At 42.9% G+C, this 21223-nt stretch overlaps 1 protein-coding gene across 3 annotated transcripts in view; it reads left to right on the plus strand.

Annotated features, from left to right (window-relative positions):
- Window positions 1-21223, plus strand: part of SGCD (sarcoglycan delta) — a 756997-nt gene that overhangs the window by 728406 nt on the left and 7368 nt on the right. For all 3 annotated transcript variants that reach the window (XM_044281196.1, XM_044281197.1, XM_044281195.1), the window contains one exon: window positions 20562-20685. In XM_044281196.1, coding sequence (XP_044137131.1) covers window positions 20562-20685 — 124 coding nt within the window. The remainder of the gene's footprint in view (window positions 1-20561; window positions 20686-21223) is intronic.

The following is a 21223-nucleotide window of genomic DNA, read 5'->3' on the forward strand; positions in this document are numbered from 1 at the left end:
ATTAATCTGGTATTACTGTATATACATTTCCTTTCCAGAAATGCTGTTATTATATTGTAATTTGATATGGGAGATCACCCTCCTGTATTAATTATAATATTGAAGAGATTCATAATACTGGCCATACATTTTTGTACTATTAATGTCCTCTGGCGTTTTTAAACCAGAGCAATCTTTACAGAACAACTATATGTCCTCATTTCTGCTTTAACAATGCAGTATAAGTGAGAAGACATCAGTCATTGGCTTCTCCCCTCCCCTATGGATGACGCGGAGAAGTGGGTGGAGCGGTAGCTTCCACAGTCCCTTGCTGATGACGAGATGGTATGCGCGTCATCCGGCCGCGACGGGATAAACAATGCGCGGCCGGATGACGCGCTCTGCTCCGGATTGGGCACCGGCAGTGTCGCCTCATGGATGGGAGGTGGTTCCTCCATTTAAACAAGCCCGTGCTACGCGCGGGTCACGGCCATATTGCCGAGGGCTCTTTGCTGAACGCACGCCATCAGTGGCGTCCAGCACTCTCCGTTCAAAACACTTAGTTCATCAAGTGACCGTTGTCCCCAGTGTAAGGGGAAGTAAATCAAAACGGTGACAGTGAATTTAATGTGTGACATAGGGCTATATGCATTACATCAATTGCATTTAGTTCAACATCTAGTCAGATGATCCCTGAGGCCTCTTGCTGCTCTGTAATGCACCCTGTGTGAGAGGGTGACATGCGGAGATAACAGAGGCTTCAGCTGTTTGCTCCTGATGAACCAACTAACAAGTTGGATAAGAGAAACGCGTCGAGCAATCAAATGCTGTGATAACAACTACAGATTGACTTGCTGACTATAAAAGCCCACGGCCTGTTCCGATATCCCCATTGATTGGGATTTGGGCTATCCTAGTAGTGCTACCTGACACTGTGTGATGTGCAGAGTCTCTTCTACTGGAGACCTGACACATTCACCCACTGTTTCAATCAGGTGCCTATGTATGGGAGCCTACCATATACCCCAAACCTATAAAGGAACACGCCGTATATTATTAACTCCTTACAATTGGGAGTTCTAGTGGTAGGGATGAGTTTTAGGGATCAGCATCATTAGTCTGGGATATCCCATTTCACCCTACTAAGCCTAATGTGTTGCAGATAATTTTAATATATAATTTAATAAAGACAATTTTAACGTACTTTATTTAGGCAGTAAAAAGATACACGTGAGTCAGTACGTAAACGCTATTGTGAACCACTAGTTAATCTGATTTCATTGTTTAATACTGTAATGGCGGGTTTTTTGTCCGAGGACATTACTTCAGATGCATGGCTAGGGAATCCTAAAGAAGTATTCTCTGAACAAGACCTTCCCACCCAGTTATATACACCGAATATCAATGTTATGTTTAAAAATCTGACTAGAGTATACAAGAATCAGGTCAGGTCGTGGTGGGAGATCCAAACCTTGGAGATTTACTTAAAAAATAAAATAGTCCCAAGAGGATTAAGAAATCCTGTTCTACCTAACATCAGGCTTAGATCGGAGTCTCTGATGAATAAATGGGAGAAGGAGTCAATTGAATCATCACTACGGTTGATGAGATTCCTTCTTGAGGAAGAAAAAGAACTACTGGTCAAAAATACAGCAGAGTTAAAAGAAACCATTGAGGCCGCGAAAAAGTTTGCTCCGCTACCAGATTTTTCGAAAAGGGAAACACTGTTACAGCAGTCAGTGGAGAGGTTCACTGGCTATCTGAAGGAAAGGAAGCATAACCAGTTTGTACGGGATAGTAAGGATTTTAGAGAAGGCAAGATCCTTGAGTTTGCTGGTCCACAGAAAGAGAAGAATACAAACGAGAGTGAAACAGATTTATCCTCCTCTGAATACGAAACAGATCCTGAACTTGGGTCTGGCTCAAACCCAAGTAGACGAGGTAGAGGAAGAGGCAGAGGTAGGGGTAGAGGTAGAGGCGGTAGGGCTCGTGACGGCAGTGGTAGAGGACATCGAGGTGGTTTTTTAGGGACTCCTTTGGGTTCCCTGGAACCGACCCAATTCACAAGCGATTACTCGCTCAGGAACAGAAGAGGCAAAACAAGAGGTGCGAACTAGTGGACACTTCACAAATTATTAACCTTTCTAAACGGACTTTGACAGTCGCGGAAATGACAGTCTTAAGTAAAGGTTTATCTTTTGTCCCTGAGTGTAAATCTAACCCTTTTACATGGGTGAAGGATATTAATTTGTTTATCAGAAAACTAAAATGGAAAAAGTTTTTCTGCACCCATGATAAGGAGGAATGTGATAAACTGGGTATAGATAAAGATGACCTTCCTGATGTGAGATTGCTTGCTGATCTACTGATGGAAAGCGAGAGGAATCTAGGGGAAGGACCATTTACTGACCTGAAACCCATTTCAAGAAAGTTTCCTCCGCTACCCAACAATTCACCCCTTGATGTCTTTCTCACTGTCGTCACCGAACGTTTAAGATCACTACACGTTCAGAATCCATATCCTAAAAATTTGTCTGAGCAAGAACAGCTGGCATTGATGCAGCTACAGCAAGATACCACTATTGTCATCAAGCCCTCAGATAAGGGGGGCAATGTGGTTGTCTTAGATGTCAGCTGTTATGTTCAGATGTGCATGAGGATTCTTGACGATAAAACCTGCTATGCAAAATTGGATCACAATCCCCTTGAGGCCTATAAAAGAGAATTAGGCCAGACTCTCAGTAGGGCAAAATGGCGTAAGCTGATAAGTGCAAACGAATTGGCATATCTTATGCCTGCCTGCCCGACACTACCGGCCTTCTATAGTTTACCTAAAATACATAAGGGGACTACACCCCTAAAAGGGAGGCCGATAGTGTCGGGTATAGGTAGCCTTACGGAAAAAATAAGTATTTATGTTGATCAAATTTTGAGACCCTTTGTGTCTAGTCTACCGTCCTTTGTGAGAGATTCGATGGACGTCCTCAGAAGGCTTAATGACATCAGATGTGAAAAAGATACCCTACTTGCCAGTTTGGATGTGGAAGCGTTATACAGCTCCATTCCACACAAACAAGGCTGTGACGCAGTAAATGCGTTCTTACTGGAAAGGGGATCACAATATCGTGAACACAATGAGTTTGTGATCACTTTGTTGAATTTTATTTTACATCATAACATTTTCTTGTTTGACCGTTCCCTCTACCGCCAGCTCAGGGGGGTGGCGATGGGGAGCCCATGTGCTCCTACTTTTGCTAACCTCTACCTGGGCTGGTGGGAGAGGGAGGTTGTCTTCAACGAGGAAATGGAACAATGGACCTCATCCATACTATTATGGATGAGGTTCATTGATGATGTTTTCATTTTGTGGAGAGGCACGAAGGAGGGGTTTGTGAATTTTGTTTCGAGACTAAATAACAACTCTCTTGGTTTGTTTTTTACATCAGAGATTGATGAAAAACGACTTACCTTTCTGGATCTTATGATTGAGATTGACCCTTCGGGTCATATTGCAACCAAGGTGTTCCGTAAACCAACGGCCACGAATGCCCTCTTGAGATGGGAGAGTGGACACCCCCAACCACTCAAGAAGGGCATCCCAAAGGGACAATATCTCAGGATGAGACGTAATTGTTCCCAATGGTCCGACTTTAAGGCCTCGGCTGATGACCTTAAAGTACGGTTTACAGATAAAGGCTATCCTAAAGCAATTTTGAAGGAGGCGTATCAACATGCAGCAGCATGCAATAGAGAGGAGCTGTTGCATCCGAGGAACAGAACATCTGATGAGCCACAGATACGAATTATTGGTACTTATGACACAGCAAGCAGGGAGATACGCAAGCTCCTCACTGATAATTGGGATATTTTGAAAACTGACCCGGATGTTGGTCATTTGATAGGCAGTAGCCCCATGATTACATACAGACGAGGGGGAAACATCAGGGACAAACTGGTTCATAGTGCCTTTACCAGTCCCAGAGATGTAACATGGCTGGGAACCAACAAACCTAAGGGTACCTATCAGTGTGGGAGCTGCGTCGCCTGTAAAGCTGTCTTAAAAAGTACAAAATTCAGGAGCTCCATCACAGGACATGAATATGCTATCAAGTCCTTTATCAATTGTAGAACAGTTGGAGTGGTGTATTTAGCCACCTGCATCTGTGGTATTCAATATACAGGCAAAACGAAACGCGAATTTAGGAGGCGTGTTGGTGAGCATCTCCTAAAAATTAAAAACTCAGGAGACACCCCGATAGCACAACATGTAGCCACCTGCCATCCTGGCAATCTGGATTGTTTTAAATTCCAAGGTATAGAACATGTTCGGCCACCACCGAGGGGAGGTGACATCGACACTTTGTTGCTCAAAAAAGAGGCACAGTGGACATTTGTTCTAAACACTGTGAAACCCAATGGCCTCAATGACACTATCTCCTTCGCCTGTTTTATTGAGTAATCTCTAATTGAGAATATCACTCTTTTAACATCTTTTGAGGAGTGATATATTTGCCATTTTGAGATCCTTCAGATCCGATTAATATACTGGATCTGCTATGCTGGATTAATCTGGTATTACTGTATATACATTTCCTTTCCAGAAATGCTGTTATTATATTGTAATTTGATATGGGAGATCACCCTCCTGTATTAATTATAATATTGAAGAGATTCATAATACTGGCCATACATTTTTGTACTATTAATGTCCTCTGGCGTTTTTAAACCAGAGCAATCTTTACAGAACAACTATATGTCCTCATTTCTGCTTTAACAATGCAGTATAAGTGAGAAGACATCAGTCATTGGCTTCTCCCCTCCCCTATGGATGACGCGGAGAAGTGGGTGGAGCGGTAGCTTCCACAGTCCCTTGCTGATGACGAGATGGTATGCGCGTCATCCGGCCGCGACGGGATAAACAATGCGCGGCCGGATGACGCGCTCTGCTCCGGATTGGGCACCGGCAGTGTCGCCTCATGGATGGGAGGTGGTTCCTCCATTTAAACAAGCCCGTGCTACGCGCGGGTCACGGCCATATTGCCGAGGGCTCTTTGCTGAACGCACGCCATCAGTGGCGTCCAGCACTCTCCGTTCAAAACACTTAGTTCATCAAGTGACCGTTGTCCCCAGTGTAAGGGGAAGTAAATCAAAACGGTGACAGTGAATTTAATGTGTGACATAGGGCTATATGCATTACATCAACTGCATTTAGTTCAACATCTAGTCAGATGATCCCTGAGGCCTCTTGCTGCTCTGTAATGCACCCTGTGTGAGAGGGTGACATGCGGAGATAACAGAGGCTTCAGCTGTTTGCTCCTGATGAACCAACTAACAAGTTGGATAAGAGAAACGCGTCGAGCAATCAAATGCTGTGATAACAACTACAGATTGACTTGCTGACTATAAAAGCCCACGGCCTGTTCCGATATCCCCATTGATTGGGATTTGGGCTATCCTAGTAGTGCTACCTGACACTGTGTGATGTGCAGAGTCTCTTCTACTGGAGACCTGACACATTCACCCACTGTTTCAATCAGGTGCCTATGTATGGGAGCCTACCATATACCCCAAACCTATAAAGGAACACGCCGTATATTATTAACTCCTTACAATTGGGAGTTCTAGTGGTAGGGATGAGTTTTAGGGATCAGCATCATTAGTCTGGGATATCCCATTTCACCCTACTAAGCCTAATGTGTTGCAGATAATTTTAATATATAATTTAATAAAGACAATTTTAACGTACTTTATTTAGGCAGTAAAAAGATACACGTGAGTCAGTACGTAAACGCTATTGTGAACCACTAGTTAATCTACTTTCAGGTAACATTATATGATCACTTTAGTTTTTCTTGAAATTACATACACTACTCACAGAAAGTTTGGAATATTTGGCTTGTGGGTGAAATTTCAGGATGAACCTAAAATGCACTCTAACCTTTACAGGTGAAATTAATGTGACTGTCTCTAAACTTTTGAATGCACATGTCCAACTGTTCAATGTTCAGTACTTTTTGCACAACTTGCTGTTCTCTAACAAGGCGCTTAACGGCAAAATTCACAACAGGTTTTTGATCCATGAATCGGCAAATACATTTCCTTGTACAATTAAAATTTGTAATTAAACAGTCCTCCTCATCATGCTGTTCACATTCTGACATCATGAGACCAAGATTACACCTAACAATTGATCAACAGTACCTTGCCATTGCGAGGCTTCAGACAAGATGTTCTCAGTCGGACGTGGCCACTGAGCTTAGAGTGTCACAGAGTGTCATCAGCAGCTTGCTACAGAGATACAGACTGGAAGAGTCACAGAAAGGCAAAGAAGTCGACGTCCTTTTGCAGCTGGATGGTGAATGCCACACAACTCCAGGCACATTTAAGTGAGGTGAGAGGCACCTAAGTGTCATGTCAGACCATATGAAACGTTTACATCTGCGTGTTAGATGACCAGGAAGAGTACCTGATCTCACCAATAGGCACAAGCGTCATGGTCTTGCATAAGCCAGGGAGCATCAACGTTGGACGAGGGACCAGTGGGCCACAGTGCTGTTACTGGATGAAAGTCGTTTCACACTGAGCAGAAATTATGGCTGTCAACGATGTTGGAGACATCAAGGAGAGCGATATGCATCAGCCACTGTTGTCACCAGACAAGTCTTTAGTAGGGGTGGTGGTACAGTGTGGACAGGTGCGTCTAGGCAATACAGAACTGCCCTACTCTTTGTGAATGATACAGTGACAAGCCCATACTACTTGAATAGCATAATTAATCCAGTAATTTTGCCTATGCATGAATAACACAGGCCTAATGTCATCTTCATGGATGACAATGCTCATCGAGGTCGCATCATTAGGTGACGGCTGCTGGAGGCTGGGGTACCTCAAATGGAGTGGCCTGCACTTTGTCCAGACCTATATCCCATTGAAAATCTATGGAATCAGCTGAGTTGCCGTGTTGAGGCTCATAACTCTGTACCCCAGAACCTCAATGATCTGAGCACCGCCCTTCAAGAAGAGTGGAATGCCATACCTCAGCAGACAATAAGTCTATGTGAACAGCATGAGATGTCGTTGTCAAGTTGTAATTGATTTTCAAGGCCACATGACAAGTTATTGAGACATTGACATTTTTGGTGGGGTATACCCAACACTGTTATTGGCTTTTGTTTCAATAAATTGTTTGAGATGAGGAAATCACCATTGAATGCTTCTACTTAAATGCACTTCTTTCATGATATAATATCACTATAGCGTGAACTTTTCCCTTTTTTCATAAATTTCACCCGAAACCCAAACACCCCTAACTTTTTGTGAGTAGTGTATATTTATATTACCGTATATTTAATTTATTCATTTTTTGTTAACAGAAGCTTTATAGGTTGTCATAACCTGGTATGACTTCCACTGAAGCAGCATGTGCTTCACTGAAACTTTGGAGTAATTACCAAGAATCTTCTGCAAAATCATCCACTATAACTGACAAATTATGTCTTATTAATTTGAACTCTTTTGCAACTCTTCTGTACTTTTTCCTCTTCAACCTTAACCTCAGAATCTCAGTATAAATAATATCAACCCGCAAATCCCCTGGCAACACAGGGGGTGTGTAACATAGTAAAGCACCATTGAATAGTATTTCAAAATCTATTTCTAGTCATTAATTTTAAAAAAATCCTGCATGAATAGGCCTAGGTGCTCCACTAAAACACTTTGAGGGAAATTTATCATGAAGGTAATATTTGAAGTCAGTTTTGCTTGAGTCTGTGTTGGCGTAATTTATGCCACATTTATCAAATGTCGCAGGTAGGTTTAAGGATGAAAAATGTATCAAACTATCACTTTTGTATAGAAAAGCTACTCCAGTTTTCCTACTCTGCTCTCCTACTGGTGTGAGACTTTTTTTGTGACTTTTTAAAATAGTGATAAATCTAGAGTGAATCTCATTAACATTGCTAACCATGCCCACTTTCCTATTCATATTTCAGAACTGGAGTGAGCAGTGTAAAAATACAAACATTTTTGCAGTTGAGCACAAAAAGTCACAAAAGCCCTATTTTGCTATTTTTTTAAACCAGGATTCTAGAGTGAAGGCATGAGAAATCAGAACCTATCTGCTTGGCTATTCTTCTGATACAAATGGAAAAGGAGGAATTTGCATTGTTAGCTCCTAGGAGCTGTCTTGCTGTATATTGGCCTTGAATGGGTCAGGACTGTTAACGAATCACACAACACACAGGATATACAATAAAAAATGGAGATAAAACACGAACAATCTGGCTGAGATGAGTGGGACCACCCATGTAGCTCTGATGACAGTGACACAGGGATTCTGGGATGGATCACACGATTGGAGAAAATACACTTTTTGGTGACTTGAATGTATGTCAACTCATCTGTTCTGGATTTACACAATTCATCATCCTTGGTCCTCATGAGAAACTTTCTCTGTACTACATGTAAGCCCTATTGGACCTCTGGGGTCAGATACCAGTAAGCCACAGCGCAGCAGAGTGCAAATTACTGGTGAATTAAGCGCACTAGCCAATATTCATTCGTCCAGGTTACAGCCCACACAGGAACTCAAGCTATCAGCTTGTTCATCTTAGTTGCACATATGGGGGTGTTAATACAGGCAGCAAGTGGCATTGTATTCAGTTGTGTGTTTTGAGAGTTGGGTGCTAGATTTTGTCAATGTGACAGTACATTTGTGTCTTGCATTCAGTAGGTTTTGTTTGTGGCGTACGGGTACCACTTTGCATTGCCTGCAGGTCCCATTGAGGAGGTGGGTGCAGTACATTACCTCAGCTTGTGACTGTTGGACTATGCCACCCCACTGGTATTATTGAAAAATTAGATCTACATAGTGTCTATCATCCATATCCTCCTTCTCCTCACGCTATCTAAACCTCAACATGTAAGAGACGGACGTCATCATCTATCCCCATCTCACTCAGCCTCCCCCACAGACCTATGAATCACAATTAATACTGTACCTACATGCTTTCACTAGTCTCAAAAGTCTGCTGCCTTGAGATAGCATTTGATTCTGCCCTATTAACCGCACATCCAAGCTCCTACCACCTTCTGCCACTTATACCTCAAAAACATTGCTCAACCTAGAGTCAAGAAAAATGCTAGGGCCATCATCTGTCACCTAGACTAGACTACTGCAACTTCTTTTGCTGTGACCTCACATCCAACACTCCAGTCCATCCTCATTTCTTAATCACATCTCTTCTCTGCCAAACCTTTCTCTGGCTACCCATTGCCCAGTGAATTCAGCCCAAAATACTAAGAGTGACATACAAGGCCCTCCACAGCTTGTCACCTCCATAGATCTCTGACCTAATCTCCTGATACTTATCTACACATAATCTCTGATCCATCTAAGTCCTCCTTCTTTGCTCTGCTCTTGTCTTTTACTCACACAATCCTCTCGAAGGTTTCTCACATGTAACTTCACATAAGTTTTCTTCTTTTTTAGGAGATTTTCTGTGTATGGGATATATGCAAAAAAATTTCACTGTACTATAAATTCTGTCAATTATTACAGGGAAATAGAGCTCAAGAAGCTCATAGATACAGGTAGAGATTTACTGCGCTTCAGTTAACTTATATATTTTCCTTAGAAAACATTTATTTGTCTATGGAAAGTTTTCCCTTAACAGGATGTGGTTAGAGTACAGTATAATGCTAAATGTATGTATAGATTTCCACAAATAGGGTGTCTCTACATATATTTGAGTTGTCTCCCATTTCAATGGGATTATAGGGCTAATGTTTCCAAGTTAGACTAGAAAATAAAATGAGTGTCTTTCTTTTCTTCCTTTTAAACATTTTGCATGTAACATGGTTCATGGGTAGTGCTTAATTGCCTACTTTCCTAGAAATTGTTAACATGCCTCCTTCACAAATGTGCCCCACATAAACAGTGCCAGCAGTGCCTGTAGGAAGGTGTATTTCATGGTTGCCTTTCCAGTATTGTGTTGTTTCAGGGTTTCACTGTCCTCTTATATGGGGAATCTCATTTCTTTTTATTATATGTCAGGGAGGCTGGAGACTGTCTGTGTCAGTTGCCCAAGATTGTTCACTGACCACAGAAACGTTGTGAGGGGATAGTTAAAACTACTACTTTATTGAAACGTCTAAAATAAAAGGTGAATAAGTGTATAAACACGAAGAAAAGAGGAAATCCTCAATCACTAGTAAGTTAATGTAAAAAGTTTACGCTCAATGAATCAGCATACCTCATTGGCATTTTGGCACCTAAATGTGGTTTGCCCATAAGCGTAGTTTGCCCACACTAAACAGTTACCTACATTCAGTGCAGAGACCACTACGATATGTGGTACACCTGCCGATAATAACTGCTGTGTGAAATATGCTCCAAAAAAGCCTACATTGAGGGCAAAATAGATGTCCACTAAAGTTGGTTCACAGCTGACTATTGAGTAAGTATACCGACTGCAATCATCAGAGAGCAGGGATGCATGACACCCCTACTGAGGTGCTGTCATCAATCAATAGGAAAGACCTTGCTGTTATTACACATTAGTTTGCCCCCACTACTAACTCGATGCGTGGAGATAGGACAAACAACATACAAGAAGCCAGCAGCCCCCGTCCAGAGGCTGGCGCAAACAGAACTAGGATGGCTGTATCCGGTCGCGAGGATGCGCGGCATATGAAGAGGAAACTCCTCCCCCAGGCCGGATCAAGCCCCTGAGGCAGCCAATAGGAGGACGCGAGGCGCGACAGATGCCGCAGAACAACCCTATCCCCTTGCCCGCCCTCTCCATAAAGCGATCACGTTGGGAGTGTAAAACACTCCTATCTATAACATTGAGGGACATTGAGGGACATTTAGATCGACGGTATGGATAAAGTAAATCAAAGGCATGGCATCCAGGTGTAGGGATGTGTGGATCAACCATTGTCGGGTAGCATATGTCATTTCCAGAAAAATGCGCTACTGCATGTGTGCATTATCCTCGATGCAGCGCCAACAATGTATGCAAAAAAATAAAGAAAGGGCAACGCCTGCCCTGGTCTTTATAATAAAGGGTAACAATGTTGTATTATCCTATTTACACTATGTATTATGTCTCACAATAAAGGGGCCCAAAATGGCAGACAACATAGTGTTAAATTAGTGAACATAGTGCCACATTGATATCAAAGAACACTAGGGAGAACCAACATATGAATAGCAGCACCATAAAATCGCCATTAAGACTGTTAAGGGAAACATGTAAAGGAATTATACTCATTGAGACCCTGCGGTTGGAGTGTGCGCAGTCTGAATATCCACTGAGCCTCCTTTTGCAGCAGTCTTTTGTCAAAATCTCCACCTCTGGGGAAACTCCTGACTAATTCAACTCCCTGGAACGTAAGTCTGTCGACACTACCATGATGGTGTATTGACATGTGTCTCGCAATCGTGGTATCTGCACCTTTCTGAATATCATTAAGACGTTCCCCTATTCTCCTACGAAATTTGCAAAAGGTTTTGCCCACGTATTGCTTACCACATCCACATGTGGCCAGGTACACAACGCCCTTAGTCTTGGAGTTAATGAAAGAGCTAATGGTGAAGGATTTACGTGTGACAGTGCAGGTAAATTCACTACCCACTAGTATGACTCCACATGCGACACATCCCCCACAGCAAAAAGTTTCTTTCATGTTGGTACTCAGCCATGTAATAGTAGTGGGAGCTTGAAAGAAGCTGTGCACCAGGCGATCCCTCAGATTCCGACCACGGCGATATGTGATCAGGGGCACCTCACCCACCAGATGACCAATATCGGAGTCCGATTTTAAAATGCCCCGATAACGGGTGAGGTGTTCTCTTACGGTTTCATGTGCCGCATCATATGTAGTAATAATGCGCATCTGTTCATTGTCAGATAAGTCCGATTTCTGTGTTAACAGGGTGTTGCGATCCAGGGCCAAAGAATGCTTTGGCTAAGACATATTGCGGATACCCCTCTACTTCTGAATCTATCCTGGAGATCCTTGGAGCCCATCCGAAAATCAGACATCCTAGAACAATTACAGTGCAATCTGAGATACTGTCCTTTGGAGGTTCCTTTCTTCAGAGATACCGGATGGCAGCTGTCCCACCGCAAAAGACTATTGGTGGCTGTCTCCTTGCGAAATAGACGGGTACCCACATTGCCATTACGGTCTCTGAAGAAGGTGAGATCCAGGAACGTAATCTGGGATTCCTGGATGTCCGATGTAAAAAACAACCCCAAGGTGTTTTGATTTAGGTCAGTCACAAAGTTATTGAAGATTGCAGCCAACCTGGTCATGAGGAAGTGTTTGACCACAGATGCCATGTTGGTGGAGGTGCAGAAGTAACCATGCCACCTGTTAGTGCAAAAGTGCCTGGATAGTAGGTCTCTACTTGCCATATTGATAAGGGGAGCGAAGAGTTGGTTGGAATTTTGTGTTTAATTTCTTAGTGCACAATAAGAAGATGGCAACTGGCCATCTGCCAATTTAAGTGACTTGCTAAAAAATGTAGAAGTTAGTGGTCTTCTGTTAATATACAGTAAGCTGTGTTTGTGTAGCCCAATTAGCCATAATGAATTATGCAAAGTATGATTTCAGTGTTAACCAATTATGAGTGTTATTTGGATTATGATGATACTTTGAGAAGTTACACCCGTCACACCCTGTTGGAAGGTGTATAAATAAAGGGGGTTGACCCACCCATGGAGGGAATTCTATACCTGTCTGCTGAACTCTGTTATTCCTAGTCGCCACTCATTCACCTGCAACACGTGGCTCGATCCCCTACGTGACTGACCATTGTGTTAGCCACGACACCACACATGGTTATAAGGTCTTATTGGGACTTGAGGAGCAATGTGTACTCTGCAAAAAGATGAAGTAACTAGCCTTTAAAACAGCAAGGAACTAGAAGAGGACTGTGACCCCCAGCTGTTAAGTGACTGTTTCACTCAAAGCACACTAAGCATTGCTACATTTTATTAAGAGACTTTAGATTTTCCTCCAAGGAATTCAAAATAAAGGGGCTTTGTGGGATTTTAATACTGCTGACCTATCCTCAGGATTAGCCATCAACACTGGAATTCATGTGCAATGATCAGCTGTTTGAAGAGTCCATGATGCTCCAGTGAGCACTGCAGCCTCTTCGTTTTTACATTGCTCCATATATTTATTACGCCATATATAGCAGCTAGGGATGAGCGAATCGATTTCGAATGAAACATCCGAAGTTGATTTGCATAAATCTTTGTTCTAATACTGTACGGAGCAGGAGCTCCGTACAGTATTAGAATGTATTGGCTCAGATGAGCCGAAGTTATTGCTTCGTGCAGTCTCGTGCAAGACTTCGTGCAATAACTTCATAAATTAATTAGTACTGTAAAAAAACAATTAGTGAACTCAGGTTCGGTTCCAAGGGGAAATGTTTTTTTACAGTACAAATTAATTTATGAAGTTATTGCGCAGAGTCTCGCGAGACTTCGCGAAGCAATAACTTCGGCTAATCGGAGCCAATACATTCTAATACTGTACGGAGCTCCTGCTCCGTACAGTATTAGAACAAAGATTTATGCGAATCAACTTCGCACATCCCTAGCTGCTATATATGGCATATTTAATATATGGAGCAATGTAAAAATGAAAAGGCTGCAGTGCTCGCTGGAGCATCATGGACTCTTCAAACAGCTGATCATTGCACATGAATTCCAGTGTTGATGGCTAATCCCGAGGATAGGTCAGCAGTATTAAAATCCCACAAAGCCCCTTTATTTCGACTTCCTTCAGCACACCACAAAGGAGAGTTCACTGCAAATATATTAAAATTCAGTCAGTGCTATCCATATTTTAATAATGAGTATGACTCACCTGGCTCAGGGCAGATATGCTGACCTACTAGGTATTCCAATATTATTAAGGGGAACCTGTCACATTGAAAATGCAGTCAAATCCACAGTCAGTATGTTATAAAGCAGGAGGAGCTGAGCAGATTGCGACACAGTTTTATGGGAAAATATTCAATAAGACTTATAATTTATTCATTTGAATCTGTGCTAATTTTGAGCTCATTCTGAGCTTTGGAGTCCAGGAGTCCTACTTAGCTATTAACAGCTATCTCTATATGAGTTAGTGCGTATACTGATGGGAATGCCCACTGGACTCCTAAGCCCAGAATGAAGGAAATTAATAAAATACAGGTTATAATACAGGTTACGCTCAATATCGCTTCCCCTGCACTATAACATGCTGCCTGCAGCTTGCCCTGTTTTTTTCCCTGTACCTCCTATTCATTAGGAGCATCTCTCTCTTGTCTCATTTTCATTCTGACCTCACTGTCTACTTACGTACTTTAAGAGTCTTGTGTCACTGATGTAAATTAGCGTGCAGCCTCGAGGAGATAGTGGCGAATGGACGAGAGAGCCTCATTAATTTGACTCGATAAAGAATCATGTTAAATGTAGTGTTTTCTAATACAAGGGAAATTCACTCACAAGCTCATAAATAAAATGAAGATTACAGTATGAGTATTTCCCCTTATCCTGGCAACTTAACCGAGTTACAAATGGTCTAGTCCTTTGAACATCAGAAGTCTTGATGAGAACATGTTCTTTGAACTTGAGCTTCTGTAGAGAGGACTTCAGTGTTTGTACATGGTGTACATAATAATGAACAGAATAAACAGAAGTTTCTCTGTGACATTCCACAGTGGGTAAAAAATATTTGGGTGGATTTTGGATTAAAAACAACTGATCTTTGCTGAATCTTCTATTTTAGTAACTACTTTAGAGATAAGCTAACTTCTTGAAATTTGTTTCGTGTCCGGAAAAAAATGATTTGTGGCCAAATCACATATGCTCCAAATTGGCCTGGAAATTGGTATATGGCACTCTAATGTCTCCTAGAACTCTTTCTCCTAGGAATTTTAAAATCTTTTTGTTTTGTTTTCTTTTTTACAAATTTTGGCTCTCCCCCTTTTAAACTTTTTAATGCAGAAATAGCAAATAATCTCAGAGTGGCACCTCATATATACCTATGGATAAACGTGTTGTTGACAGTGTTTACTAATAGTGTGTTTAAAAACACACTGCACCATCGCATGTGTTATACTTTCTCTTATAAAAACCTTCCAAAAATAGTCACTTATTGGGGGCAGATGTTGTTCAAACACACTCAGTGGAAAAACAGGGGCTTGTTAGGAGCATGCATACAAAAATTATGCCTTAATGGGCACAGATTCCTGCCCCTCTTTGTTCACACAAATGCTAATATCATAGAAAACAGTGGATTGTTCTGCATACGCATTCAAAAATGATGCGTGTGGGCAGAATACCTGCCTATATTTATATACACACAATTGTCATAGGAAACAGTAGTTTGTTATGAAGCTGAACAAGCCTAGAAAAATTATCCCATCAGCAATGGTAGATCTGTTCATTGGCCTCAGCTGCCGGTGTGTGAAAATCCCCACTGATCCATGAAATTTTGTCCATTTGGCTGTAACAATGCCACCTGCCAGGCTGAAAACCTTCTCTGAGGTGACACTGGAGGCTGGGCAAGACAGTACAGAAAGTGCAAGCTGGGCCAATTCCAGCCACTCTTCCAATCTGGCTGCCTATAGTGGCGGCAGTATGTGCTGGAGAAAGTCCAGGTAGGGCAAAACTTGGTTGTTCGGGTGGTACATTTTGGTTTGCTGATTTGGTGGCAACAGAGCTGTGTGCTTTTGTTTGTGTTTGAATGCCCACTGCCTTTTTTCATCCTGCAGATCTTGCACACAGCAATGCACATTTTGAGCCTGTGCCTACAGTATCAACAGTATCCTCCTCTGTTACCTCCTCCTCAGCACCACAATCTGGCTCCCAGGTCCTGTCCAAAACACAACCATCTTCATGCTCACACTCCATGCCACTTTTATCACCTTGTGATATGTCATTGTGAGCTCCTTGGCCTCTCTTCCAATTCCCTGCTCTGTACTTGCCTGGCGTGCCATTGTCACTACCACTGCCCCTACTGTGACCACAGTCACTAGGAGGGGTTAGACATGATGCAAGTGAAAGGATTTTCTGGGATTGCAAGGAGGAAAAGTAGGAGGAATACTGTGACCCCAAGCTCCAAGGCATGGTTGTCAGGTTTAGGGGTGACATCAATGGCGTGCCTAGAGGGGTGCGGTCCGCCCTGGGTGCCTGCTCTCAGGGGGGTGCCAGAAGCAATGAGCGCTTCCATCAATACAGATGAAAGCGCTCATTGCTGTAGCGCTGATGCCCACATACTGCGCCGGGGCACAGGAGCACACAGTTCCGATAAGCCGATCACCGCCATAGGCTTCAGGCCTAGTAGGCCTGAGGCCTATGTGGTAGTGAAAATCCCGTCGCAGGCATGGGTGATGATGTCATCGTGCGCGCTTGTGCCGGGACGCAGCAGCACAGTGAAGTGTACGCGCCTTCCTCTGTGAGCAAGCGTCTGGAGATAGGTGAGTATTTAGCTTTTAGTTTTTTGCTTTGTTTTATTTTAGGTGCCAACTTTGGGGGACACAGGAGGACATGTGGGGAAAAAAATATTATGGTGAGATACTGTGTGGGGGCAAATTATTATGGGAGGGATTACTATGTGGGAGCAATAATTATGGGAGGGATTAGTGGGGGGCAAATTACTATCTGGGGCAATGTAGGGGAAACTACTGTGTGGGGAAAATTACTATATGGGGCAGTGTGTGGGAAATTACTGTGTGGTAAACTACTGTGTGGGGGAAACTACTGTGCGGGGGCAGTGTGGGGGAAATTACTATATGGGGACAGTGTGGGGGAAGCTACTGTGTGGTGGCAGTGTGGGGGAAACTACTGTATAGGGGCAGTGTGGGGGAAACTACTGTATAGGGGCAGTGTGGAGGACACTACTGTGTGGGAGAAACTACTATGTGGAGGAAACTACTGTTTAGGGGCAGTGTGGTTGAAACTACTGTGTGGGGGCAGTGTGGGATAAATTACTGTGTGGGGGCAGTGTGGGAGAAATTACTTTTTGGGGGCAGTGTTGGGGACACTACTGTGTGGGGGCAGTGTGGGGGAAATTACTGTGTGCGTGCATTGTGTGGGAAATTACTGTGTGGGGGAAACTACTGTGTGGGGGCAGTGTGAGGGAAATTACTGTGTGGTGCAAATTACTATATGGGGCAGTGTGGGGGAAATTACTGTGTGGGGGCAGTGTGGGGGAAATTACTATAAGGGGGCAGCGTGGAGGACGTTGCTATTGGGGAGGCACTGTAGGGGCGATTCTATTATTTTTGGGGACACTATACAGGGATTATTACCTGGAGGACAATATAGGGTTTTATTATTACTGGGGCACTCTAGTGTACATTATAGCTGCTGTGGAAACTATAGGGACATTTCGGGTAATTTATCAAACTGGTGTAAAGTAGAACTGGCTTTGTTGCCCATAACAGACAATCAGATTCCACCTTTCATATTTGACAGCTTATTTTGGAAATCCAGTTCTACTTTACAACATTTTGATAAATGACCCCAATTTTGTCTACTGGGGTCACTATTTTTTCAGCAGTATAGTACCTGGGGCATTGGGGGGCACAACGTGCACAGTATTGGGGGTGGCAGCAGGATTACACTGTGGGGAAACCAGGATGGGGGGTTGATGGAAAAACTGAGAAATCTAACGTGTCTGTGTTAGGCTACTTTCACACTTGCGGCAGGACGGATCCGACAGGCTGTTCACCATGTCGGATCCGTCCTGCGGCTATTTCGCCGTGCCCGCGGGCCGCCGCTCCGTCCCCATTGACTATAATGGGGCGGAGCTCCGGCGCAGTACGGCGGTGCACAGAGAAAGCCGCTGGACTAAAAAGCCTGACATGCAGTAATTTTAGTCCGGCGGGCTTTCTCCGTGCACCGCCGTGCTGCGCCGGAGGTCCGGCGGCACGGCGAAATAGCCGCAGGACAGATCCAACATGGTGAACAGCCTGTCGGATCCGTCCTACCGCAAGTGTGAAAGTACCCTTACAAACACTATAGAGACGAGATGCGGCTGAAAGAATTTGTCATGGTGGTCTAACCGAGGAGAAGAGGAAATAGAAGGTCTACTTGACAGGAGATGTCCCTGGATGTAAGAGGTATGTGGTCAAGTATTGGGGGGAGTGCCAGAGAAAGGACGCGCCCCGAATGCCAAGCATCCTAGGCACGCCACTGGGTGACATCCACATCATCCTGCTGTGACTGAGAGGAAGAGTGAGACATCCAGTTCACAATTTCATCCTCTTTGTCCTCAATAATAATGTGGGACCCATCAGCAGCAAGGGAGAACTGTGGCCTGCTCCTACTACTAGTGCTACTAACTGCAAGCCTGGTGTTGCTACTGATGTTTGCACTACCCATAATTTGACGAGGCATGTGTTTATCCATCTTGCAGTCTTCCTTTTACCAGGCATTTTATTATGAGGCTATAAAATAAAATCAAGGGTTTTGTACACAGGTTATTAAATGGTACTCGCAAAATTGAAGTTTTTTTTCTGCAATTTAAAGACAGAAGTGCAATTAAACATCAATCCCCTTCTAAAAACACAATATACACTGGTATTGACAATTTACAGTGGTAATAATGCAGATTTTGCAGTAAAATAGACTACATAGTCTGTTGCAGTAATGAGTTCACTTACAAAGATATAAGAATGTAGTTTTTGTAGCAAAATGTCTTTGAACAACATGGTCTGTTCCAGTAATGCATTCACTAACACGGGTAAAGAATAACATTTTTCAGCATAATGTTTTTGAACATCATGATATGATGCAGTAATGCGTTCAGTTACACAGTTATGATAATTTACGTTACTGCAGTAAAATGTGTTTGCTGTAACTGCTCATTATCTTACAGTAATATACCAAACCGGATTCCCAAAAAGTTGGGACACTAAACAAATTGTGAATAAAAACTGAATGCAATAATGTGGAGATGGCAAATGTCAATATTTTATTTGTAATAGAACGTAGATGACAGATCAAATGTTTAATCCGAGTAAATGTATCATTTTAAAGGAAAAATACGTTGATTTTTCCTTTTCACGGTGTCAACAAATCCCCAAAAAGTTGGGACAAGTAGCAATAAGAGGCTAGGAAAAGTAAATTTGAGCATAACGAAGAGCTGGAAGACCAATTAACACTAATTAGGTAAATTGGCAACATGATTGGGTATAAAAAGAGCTTCTCAGAGTGGCAGTGTCTCTCAGAAGCCAAGATGGGTAGAGGATCACCAATTCCCACAATGTTGCGCAGAAAGATAGTGGAGCAATATCAGAAAGGTGTTACCCAGCGAAAAATTGCAAAGACTTTGCATCTATCATCATCAACTGTGCATAACATCATCCGAAGATTCAGAGAATCTGGAACAATCTCTGTGCGTAAGGGTCAAGGCTGTAAAACCATACTGGATGCCCGTGATCTCCGGGCCCTTAAACGACACTGCACCACAAACAGAAATGCTACTGTAAAGGAAATCACAGAATGGGCTCAGGAATACTTCCAGAAACCATTGTCAGTGAACACAATCCACCGTGCCATCCGCCGTTACCAGCTGAAACTTTACAGTGCAAAGAAGAAGCCATTTCTAAGCAAGATCCACAAGCTCAGGCGTTTTCACTGGGCCAGGGATCATTTAAAATGGAGTGTGGCAAAATGGAAGACTGTTCTGTTGTCAGACGAGTCACGATTCGAAGTTCTTTTTGGAAATCTGGGACGCCATGTCATCCGGACCAAAGAGGACAACCCAAGTTGTTATCAACGCTCAGTTCAGAAGCCTGCATCTCTGATGATATGGGGTTGCATGAGTGCGTGTGGCATGGGCAGCTTGCATGTCTGGAAAGGCACCATCAATGCAGAAAAATATATTCAGGTTCTAGAACAACATATGCTCCCATCCAGACGTCATCTCTTTCAGGGAAGACCCTGCATTTTTCAACAAGATAATGCCAGACCACATTCTGCATCAATCACAACATCATGGCTGCGTAGGAGAAGGATCCGGGTACTGAAATGGCCAGTCTGCAGTCCAGATCTTTCACCTATAGAGAACATTTGGCGCATCATAAAGAGGAAGGTGCAACAAAGAAGGCCCAAGACGATTGAACAGTTAGAGGCCTGTATTAGACAAGAATGGGAGAGCATACCTATTTCTAAACTTGAGAAACTGGTCTCCTCGGTCCCCAGACATCTGTTGAGTGTTGTAAGAAGAAGGGGAGATGCCACACGATGGTGAAAATGGCCTTGTCCCAACTTTTTGGGGATTTGTTGACACCATGAAATTCTGATTCAACATATTTTTCCCTTAAAATGGTACATTTTCTCAGTTTAAACTTTTGTTCCGTGATTTATGTTCTATTCTGAATAAAATATTAGAAGTTTGCACCTCCACATCATTGCATTCAGTTTTTATTCACGATTTGTATAGTGTCCCAATCTTTTTTGGTATGTACAACTCATTATGAAATCTAGGTATACTGCACTGAAATGCACAATTAAAAACTGCTAATTTAAAGAACTAATACATTTCCACCATGCTTTAAACAGGTTGGAATCACCGACGCGGACTTTAACCATGGAGGCACCAAAAGGAGTCGAGATAAATGCAGAAGCTGGTGGGCTGGAAGCATCTTGTAGAACAGACTTACGACTAGATTCTACAGATGGAGAGGTAGGACTAATATATATATTTTGGGAGGGGGTAAAGGGGTTCCTGTATCTGTTGTCATATAATTTTATATGAATAGTGCTTGAATAACAGGTGACCCTATGGACAAGATATGTTTATTTCTCTTTATGGATGTCTCATATACAGAGCCATCTAATTGGGATGAATGGAACCTACTGCCATAGTCCCCATGTTCACCTACAGCAGGGGTGGGGAACCTTAAAAAACCCTTAAAAAAATTTTGAGCGCTGTATTTTTGCAGCACAACATGTTGCCTGCACTATATATATATATATTACTGTACATAGTACAGGCATCCTTTTGACCAAACAGCAGTCAGAATGCTATTTATTTAGTTCTTTATTTGGCATTAATGGCATCCAAGCTAACCAGGGGGGTTCCAGAGAGGGGTTCGCCCAGCTTTCACTCTGCCACTGCCTCTACCTTCACAACTGCCCCTGCCTTTGTCCCTTTCTCAGTCTCAGATCTGCAGCCCCCACCCCCATTAGCCTCTTATAAGACCCCCAAGCCTACATCAGCC

Source organism: Bufo gargarizans, chromosome 2 (assembly GCF_014858855.1).
Source record: "Bufo gargarizans isolate SCDJY-AF-19 chromosome 2, ASM1485885v1, whole genome shotgun sequence".
Taxonomy (NCBI): domain Eukaryota; kingdom Metazoa; phylum Chordata; class Amphibia; order Anura; family Bufonidae; genus Bufo; species Bufo gargarizans.